The following is an 8,730-nucleotide window of genomic DNA, read 5'->3' as shown; positions in this document are numbered from 1 at the left end:
ATTTATATCAATCTCTTTACTCCTCTTACTATATCCCTTATTCCATCAAAAACTTTAACCGCTGGCAAACGAGCGGTAAACTCACAACCTTAAGGAGATTGTGGGGTTTATTGCAATATACCTTAACCAATAATTGTAGTAGAAGGGGTAAACACGCGTCTTCAGAAGATTGGAGAGTCCATGAAGCTTTGATGCTGGCATTCACAGCGTAAAAATACTCTTCCTCTTTTTCTCCCTTACAAATCCCCCTGTTGTTCCTATCCTCATAATTCATGTACACCCTTCTTCTTCGTTTGGTTCTTCAAATCTGCCAGAGACACCCTTGCTGCAGCAGCAATTCTGTAGCGCTTCCTCGACGATCTGATCTTCGGGGCTGAGGTTTAGATTTTACTATTAAGCCGTACCGTTAAAACTGAAAAACATCTTCCGTTTATCCAATTCTCCGATCCGCCTGTGAAGAATGCCGTCGGTCTACGGAGCCCGATTGACTACTTTTGAAGATTCAGAGAAGGAAAGCGAGTATGGATACGTTCGAAAGGTGCCTCCCTCCCTTGTCCACATATCTATCTTTCTAACTATGTTGGTTTTTGTCGATAACTTGATCCGCGTTTTTCGTGATCTCTGAGCCCTGAACTCTCACGGGTACTCAATTTGATTCAGTTTGGGTCTAATGTGTTGAGCGATTGCGTTGATTTTCTGATTTTTGTTGTGGTAGTTATCTAGTAATGGTTCTGTGCTATTCGGTTTGTACGATTGGGATTGTGTAAACTTGGATTTGGCTGATTCTGTTTGTACGTCTGAGTAAATATTGTTAAGATTGATGATTATAGGCAGTTGTCATCTTGAGATCTGACTTGGTTCCTCGAGTGTGCACCATATCGCGTCTCTAGTTGGTTGACAAGCACTCTTTGAGTTCTACCACTGCTTTTTATTGTTAGATTGTTTACATATCCATCAGCTGGACGAACTGTGAAATAATACTAATCACATGGAAGTGACTAATCATTTTGGCTGTTGACACTGATATGTGAGTGGTGATACACTGATACTAAAGGCTATATATGGATTTACTTAATTATTCAGAAATATGTTTAGGAATTTAAGTTGCTTATGTATACAAACATATATGTTATCTCCGTTTTCTTTTTTTTTATGAACCTGATTCTTTTATCTTGTAAAATTCTACATGATGTCACTGCGACAGGACACTTCACGTAGAAAATCGAAAAATTGCTTTGAATATAATCATGGCTTTTCATTTTTGCAACACACTTTTTTCTTAAGTTTTCCCAATTAGCTTATTTCTTCTATTTGCCTTTACTTTTATTTTTTGGTTGCTCTTTCAAGTATATGGATCACTAGCCGAAACGCAGCCTTAACCGAAATAGCTCTATGTTTTCTCCAACTTAAGTTAATCTTGAATTATCCTTTAACAGGTATCGGGACCAGTCGTCATTGCAGATGGAATGGCTGGGGCTGCTATGTACGAACTGGTACGTGTTGGACATGACAACCTTATTGGGGAGATTATTAGATTGGAAGGAGATTCTGCTACAATCCAAGGTAAGATTTTTACTTGTTTCTGTAAACATGATTAGCTTTTCAATTCTGGCCTTTGTTGAGACCTCTGTGTCTTTAGCACACTCAATATCTTCTTTGATTTGACCTATCTCCTCCCGTGCTTTACCTCTCTATTTGTGCTGAGCTTCTTCTAGTTATCATCTCATACAATGGAGGAACTAAAACCGCTTACCACTGACAACAAGTTCTTACAATCTCATCAATGTTTAATGTCAGTTTATGAAGAAACAGCTGGATTGACGGTGAACGATCCCGTTCTAAGAACACACAAGGTAATCTCGTAAATAAGTTTTGATCATGCTACTTTTAGGGTTCTATGGTTTTCTATATAATCTGATATATCTAAATTCTCTATTGCCATCACAGCCTCTGTCAGTGGAGTTGGGTCCTGGAATTTTGGGAAACATATTTGATGGAATTCAGGTTTGTGATGTGTCTGCTCTGTCATGCTGAACTTCAAATTCTTCCTGGACATTTTTTTGTTCTCAGGCCTTTTATTAGTAGCCTCGTTTACATGGTACCTTTACCTGCTAATAATCCATGCTTCCTTTGGTTTGAAATTTAATGCAGAGGCCTCTGAAGACCATCGCAAAACTATCTGGGGATGTGTATATTCCTCGTGGAGTCTCAGTTCCAGCCCTTGACAGAGACACGCTTTGGGATTTCCAACCTAAAAAAATAGGTAACCAGAGAGCATTATGCCTCGAGTGCTTTAGAGGCACTTTTGTTAGATTTGTTTTCTTCCATCGGAGAACTGGAAGGCTTTATCTTTTTACTTTACACTTCATCTGCTTATGTCAGGTGAGGGAGATCTTCTAACAGGAGGAGACTTATATGCCGTAAGTTCAACAGTTCTCAACTTAGTTACTGAAGCTTAGAAGTCCTTGCTTTCAATTCTGTTGCGATATACATCTGTCATTTTTATTTGTTAAGCTTAATCTATGGTTGCGGTGGTTGGATTGCTATGCAGACTGTCTTTGAGAACAGTTTAATGGAACACCGTGTTGCACTTCCTCCTGATGCTATGGGAAAGATAACCTATATTGCACCAGCTGGTCAATATTCCTTGAAGGTTTGTCTAAACTTTTGTCTTGCAAATTTGATCATGCTCTCTACAACATCCATGTTCTTCTCTGTAGTTTACCTCCATTTTCTTTGTACATTGGTGAGCTTTTAACCTTTACTCAGTGGGCTCATCTTTTGCTTTGGAGTAATTCATATTTTCTCATTAGTATGGAATCACTTACTGGAATGACCTTGCAAGCCCTAGAACTGGGAAGTTATTGTAAACTGAGATGTAAATACTCTCAAACACTGAGATACAAAAGTATGAGATAGAGTCAACATTTGTTTTTATTTTTACAATGTTCTCATCAAGAAGTTGAAGTTAGTCATTTTAGGTCGTCGAGTGTTCTAACTTCTAACTTCTACACGTGTTGGTGTTCGAGATGGTCACTGATTCTTCTTACAAGTGTCCATACTTCGTAGATGGCATTGACGTTTTGTCATTGTTCACCCCTATGTTACTCTATTAGAACTCTTATTCTCATTGGATGTTGACGGATGGAAAGCCATGCAGTGGAAAGTTTAATTTACTTTATGTTTATGCAGGACACTGTTTTGGAGCTTGAGTTTCAAGGGGTCAAAAAGCAAATTACCATGCTTCAGGTTATTGGACTGTGCTTTTACTTTTGGGGTTCATTGCGTGTTGAACAATATTATTCATATCTGAGCAAAGTATTCTTCTTGCTTTATGCCTATGCATCTGCAGACCTGGCCTGTACGATCTCCCAGGCCTGTTGCGTCAAAGCTTGCTGCTGATACTCCACTTCTTACCGGGCAGGTACCAGAATAGATAGCAATTGTGTTGGCTGTCCTTATTTTTTTGTTTTGGTGCCTAATAGCTTATCTGATATCAGCGAGTGCTTGATGCTCTTTTCCCCTCGGTCCTTGGTGGGACGTGTGCCATTCCTGGTGCATTTGGCTGTGGAAAAACAGTCATTAGTCAAGCTCTTTCCAAGGTGATGTGTCATTTAGTTGGTCATTGTTCAGAAAGTTAAGAGATTAAACTCATCGGTAGTAATGGAAGTTCTCATTCAGTTTGTATTATGGTGTTTATATTGCAGTATTCCAATTCCGACACTGTTGTGTATGTTGGTTGTGGGGAAAGAGGAAATGAAATGGCAGAGGTATGTAGTTGGATTTTATTGTATGGTGATTCTAACAACTTGAGCATATGAGAGATATTTATTGTGTTTTAGCTTATTGTTTAGGTTCTAATGGATTTTCCTCAATTGACAATGACACTGCCTGACGGCCGTGAGGAATCTGTTATGAAACGTACCACACTTGTGGCAAACACTTCAAACATGCCCGTGGCTGCTCGTGAGGCTTCAATCTATACAGGTGATTAAGCTTAGTCCACTTTGATATTGTATTTAGAGCCAAATATAAAAACGTATCTCTGGGGAGTGAAATTTTCTTTGTTTGTGTTTTTTTTTGATAAGTAAGTAATTTATTAACAAATAGGCATAAAGGGAATGGCGCCCGTATACAAGAAAGGCCACCTGACAAAAAGGCCCCATACACTCTCCTATAGTAGGAAAAGATCAAACCATTCTAAAAATTGGGCAATAGAAGGATTACATTCTCTCTTGTCTCAAGTATTCAAACTGTTTGAGTTGATAACTGATTGAGGACAATTTTTGGTTCCCTGCATAGAGTTAACTTCTTTACTACTCATTATTCCTGTTTGCTTATCAAGATGGGCTTTTCTTGGGATAACTATGTCTAGGAAGATGAGCATTTACTGAGATTGAAGTTCATAGAGAACTTTCCCTTGGTTTCTGGATTTGCTAATTAAAATGCATTATTTTACGCCCCTCCATCTTACAGCCTGCTGAAGAAACAGGTCTTGTAAGTTTTTTCCTATTAACTTTGTTAACCCAAATGGAATTAGTGTACCATGTTTCCACTGTTTTGTACCTTTTTATGAATATTCTGGGACGCTGTTACTATAGGGGGTGAAAATTCTTTGAAATTAAGTTGATTGTCTTTTACTAGAATATGAATCAAGTTATCCTAAATGCTATGAGACTTAATCCTACTTCTAAATATGAATATTCTGGGATGCTGTTACTATAGGGGGTAAAAATTCTTTGAAATTAAGTTGATTGTCTTTTACTAGAATATGAATCAAGTTATCCTAAATGCTATGAGATTTATTCCTACTTCTAAATGGACATGATATATCAGGAATCACTATAGCTGAATACTTCAGAGATATGGGATACAATGTTAGCATGATGGCAGATTCAACATCACGTTGGGCAGAAGCATTGCGTGAAATTTCAGGTCGACTGGTGAGTGACTGATATTCGAATATTTAAGGACATCAGTTACCGGTTTAATCTTGGAAAAGATTCCTTTCCTTTCTTTCCTGCCCACGCTATTTATTGTGACGCTTGTTTGCATAAATCATGGAATTCTACTTTCACGGCCATGTGTTTCCGACTTTCTGTTCATGTTCTATTCTTCTGTGCGTAGTGAAATTATGTCTAGGGGTTAGTCTTGTGTCAAATGGGACATGATTAGTGAGCAAAAGAGTTTGGCATGCGCTGGCGCAAATAGAAGGAAGCTTTTTGCTGCTTTCGCATATTATTTTTGTTTTTTGGTGTGGAAGGTTTAGGGCAAAAGAATGTAGTTTACCGTGACTTTTGTGCTATGTAATGAATTGTTCTTGTAGATTATGGACTATCAAATATGGGTTATTATGTTGTCCTAATTTGTCTCCCTCCCGCCCTACCCTTTTGATGCTTGTTTTCTTCATCAAGTTGTAGTATAAGGACTTGGGCCTATTAGACCATCTGTTAATTTGTAATTTCAATGTTTTTAGGTAATTCTGCATATATTAAGAGGGGGAGCTTTCATTTGGGATTTTGTAGGAGAGAGAGGCAGTAGTTTGTTTACTGAGACCATTTTTTGTACATTTCAACATGTTTGTAAGAGGGCAACTGTTTGTTTCTCTTTCAGTTTGATAGGCAATGAATCTTCACTTTTTTGAGTGATAGATTTTTAGCTTTATCTTTGGGAAGCAAAGGCTTCATTCATTTTCTGATTTTTGTTTTGGAAATGATTTAAGTGACATGGCCAGTGTCAATTTGTGCTCTTGATGCACATTTGATCTCCAATATTACCTAAGTTCATATTGTATGTTCATTAAGTTTTGAGACAATTGATCGTGTCTTCATGATCTAGCTGCTTATTCTCATTCAAAAGGCATGACTTGAGCACACTACCTGCTTGAAACTTGGGTTTGTTCAAAATGTTCCTCAAGTTGCTTCGATGTCACATGCCTTAATTTCTTTGTTCAGGCGGAGATGCCAGCAGATAGTGGATATCCTGCTTATCTGGCAGCACGTTTGGCCTCATTCTACGAACGTGCTGGCAAAGTGAAATGCCTTGGTGGGCCAGAACGTAATGGTAGTGTCACCATTGTTGGTGCTGTTTCTCCTCCCGGAGGAGATTTCTCTGATCCTGTTACATCTGCAACCCTCAGCATTGTGCAGGTGAGATGAACTTTTTGAAGATTCTTGTTTTGATAGGAACCTATAACGAGATTGTCTTAATTTAGAATGTAGAGTGACTAAGGTTCAGCAAATGATCTTGAAAATGTGCCCTGAAAGGCAAATTCATCTACTTTGTGTTCTAAATATTTATGCACCTGTTTTGCAGGTTTTCTGGGGTCTGGACAAGAAACTGGCCCAGAGGAAACACTTCCCTTCTGTGAATTGGCTCATTTCGTATTCAAAGTATTCAACGGTGTGTTATTGAAATATTCTAGATGTTTTAGTGGATTATCTTGTCGTTTGTTCATGTGTCTAGTATTTGGCCTTTTTGTCCATAGCGATTCAGTAACCCACATATTGAATACACTTTTATACATGTTTCCAGGCATTAGAATCCTTCTATGAGAAATTCGATCCAGATTTTATTGACATCAGGACAAAAGCTCGTGAAGTGCTACAGAGAGAAGACGATCTTAATGAAATTGTCCAAGTATGTATTTTGTCATTTTGTACGTCCTACATTTTGAATTCACACTTGACTGTATGTACCCATCCTTATACAATTTACACCTATACTGATGTTATCCACTGTCCATTAGCGTTTCCCTTCTAATATATTAGCCATGCAAAGCAGATTAATCAGAAACTGCAAGCAATGGTTTTACTCCAGAGTTCAATCACCAACAAAAAAAAGAAAAGAAAAAAAGATGTATCATATGCATATTCCTACCCTTACCTGGGTTGTATTGTGTGGGCATGTATACTTCAGCAATGTGAAAAGTCAGTCATCGACTCATCATGTAACATTACTAACATAGCTTCTGTGTGCATACTTTCTTGCATTACGACCGTCCTATCTGGAAAGGTAGGATTAGAAAGCACATGCCTATAAAGCTGTATTAGACCAAGTTAAAAATGTCAGCACAAGACAACCCAGAATGCCATATGATCTTTGTTGGCAATGATAATGGCATTGAATCCTTGATTGAACCAAATTAAGCCCTAATAACTGTATCACCCTCCATATCTCCAGCGACCAGTTATGCGTTGTCTACCTAGGTACTTTTTTTTGTTAACTCAAGTGTCCGAGCCAGCTTTCGCACACCTCGACTAATCTTGGGGGACCGATCCCACCGCCCACTTGCGGGGTCCCCAATGAATATGGACTAGCCCCAACCCAAAGGAGTAGATAGCACCTGAGAGGTTTCGAACCTAGGACCTTAGGAGGGAACAAACCCCCAAGTCCCAGGCCTTGATCACCAGGCCAACCCCTTGGGTCTGTTCTCTACCTAGGTAGTTCGTGTTATCTACTTGTCAAAAGGAGTAACAGGCTCTTGTGCTTGCTGCAGCTGGTCGGTAAGGATGCTTTAGCTGAAACAGATAAAATTACCATGGAGACAGCAAAGCTTTTAAGGGAAGACTATCTTGCCCAGAATGCCTTCACTCCGTAAGCGCCTGCTATACCAATTACTCTGCAAATTAATTTCCTCGATTTACAATGTTATATTGGCTTTAACTTTCATATCTGTATGTGTTTTGCATGGCAACAGGTACGACAAATTTTGCCCTTTCTACAAGTCTGTTTGGATGATGCGCAACATTATCCATTTCTATAATTTGGCCAATCAGGTTTGTTTCGTTCTTGTTCATTTTGACTGATTGTCCGCCTCTTATCATTTATACTGATTAATTACCCTTTCCTGTTGATTATAAAAACCTCTCTCATTCATTATTTTCCCATCTTTGATGCTCTCACTGGAGCTGTGGTTCTGGCTTTTCTTTGACCAAGGGATATTAATAATGTGCAGGCCGTGGAACGAGGAGCTGGTATGGATGGCCAGAAAATAACATACACCCTTATCAAGCATCGGCTAGGAGATCTATTCTACCGCTTGGTGTAAGTAAAATGGAAGTCGAGGATGCGACAATTTTCTACTGAATATCTCTCCCCATTTTCTTCTTATGTTGTTTGCTTTCAGAAATGCTGTAGGTTTTCTACGCTAATCTATTTAATCTGCAGGTCTCAAAAATTTGAGGATCCTGCTGAAGGAGAGACAGCCCTTGTGGCAAAGTTCAAGAAACTATATGATGATCTGACAGCAGGTTTCCGTAATCTCGAAGATGAAACTCGATGATCGACTGTAAAATGTCGTGAGATTCACCCAGTTGGTTTTCTGTTCATTGTGCTTTTGTATGAGGGAACCGAATGAGATTATTAGGCCCTTATCGCGCACTCTAGTGTTTAGCCTTTGTTTTATATGGGTTGGTGTAATATCTATTTTTTGTAATTTCAGTTGTTTCTTTTTGGCGTGGTCAAAAATAAAGACGCCGCTTTTGCTTGTGATATTTTATTTGCACATGGATCCAATAAATATCTGGTTGACTTGTATCTTAATCAGGTAGTAGTTGTCCCAAAATGGGAAGCTGTGGTTAAATGCATTGAAATGGCAGCATCCACTTCCAGGAAATTGATTTGCTTGATTGCATTTTGCCATTGTCGAGACAGGCTTGTTCTGCAGTAGTAAGCATCCAATGTTGCCACTTTAATTGACTTGAGCGACAGAAGCTCAATTCCCAGCTC

The 8,730-nt window shown here is 38.8% G+C and overlaps 1 protein-coding gene across 2 annotated transcripts; it reads left to right on the top strand.

Moving 5' to 3' along the window:
• The first annotated feature begins 226 nt into the window (after positions 1-226).
• On the top strand, positions 227-8,544 carry LOC131336068 (V-type proton ATPase catalytic subunit A). 2 transcript variants are annotated; one of them, XM_058371699.1, is made up of 20 exons: positions 230-538; positions 1,437-1,563; positions 1,798-1,853; positions 1,948-2,004; positions 2,152-2,263; positions 2,383-2,420; positions 2,552-2,653; positions 3,193-3,249; positions 3,353-3,424; positions 3,501-3,602; positions 3,708-3,770; positions 3,855-3,987; positions 4,837-4,943; positions 5,955-6,149; positions 6,316-6,402; positions 6,535-6,639; positions 7,499-7,596; positions 7,700-7,778; positions 7,958-8,046; positions 8,170-8,544. In XM_058371699.1, the coding sequence occupies exons 1-20, from the start codon at positions 461-463 to the stop codon at positions 8,282-8,284; spliced, it is 1,872 nt and encodes a 623-aa protein (XP_058227682.1). In that variant the 5' UTR covers positions 230-460; the 3' UTR covers positions 8,285-8,544. The 2 variants fall into 2 exon arrangements, with proteins under 2 accessions (XP_058227683.1, XP_058227682.1); XM_058371700.1 differs by lacking the exons at positions 7,499-7,596; positions 7,700-7,778; positions 7,958-8,046 and having other exon boundaries at positions 227-538.
• Positions 8,545-8,730: the final 186 nt, after the last annotated feature.

This window comes from Rhododendron vialii, chromosome 8a, assembly GCF_030253575.1.
Source record: "Rhododendron vialii isolate Sample 1 chromosome 8a, ASM3025357v1".
In the NCBI taxonomy this organism is placed as follows: Eukaryota; Viridiplantae; Streptophyta; class Magnoliopsida; order Ericales; family Ericaceae; genus Rhododendron; species Rhododendron vialii.
Note: the sequence above shows the minus strand (reverse complement) of the source record. Positions and strands in the feature narration are given on the sequence as shown.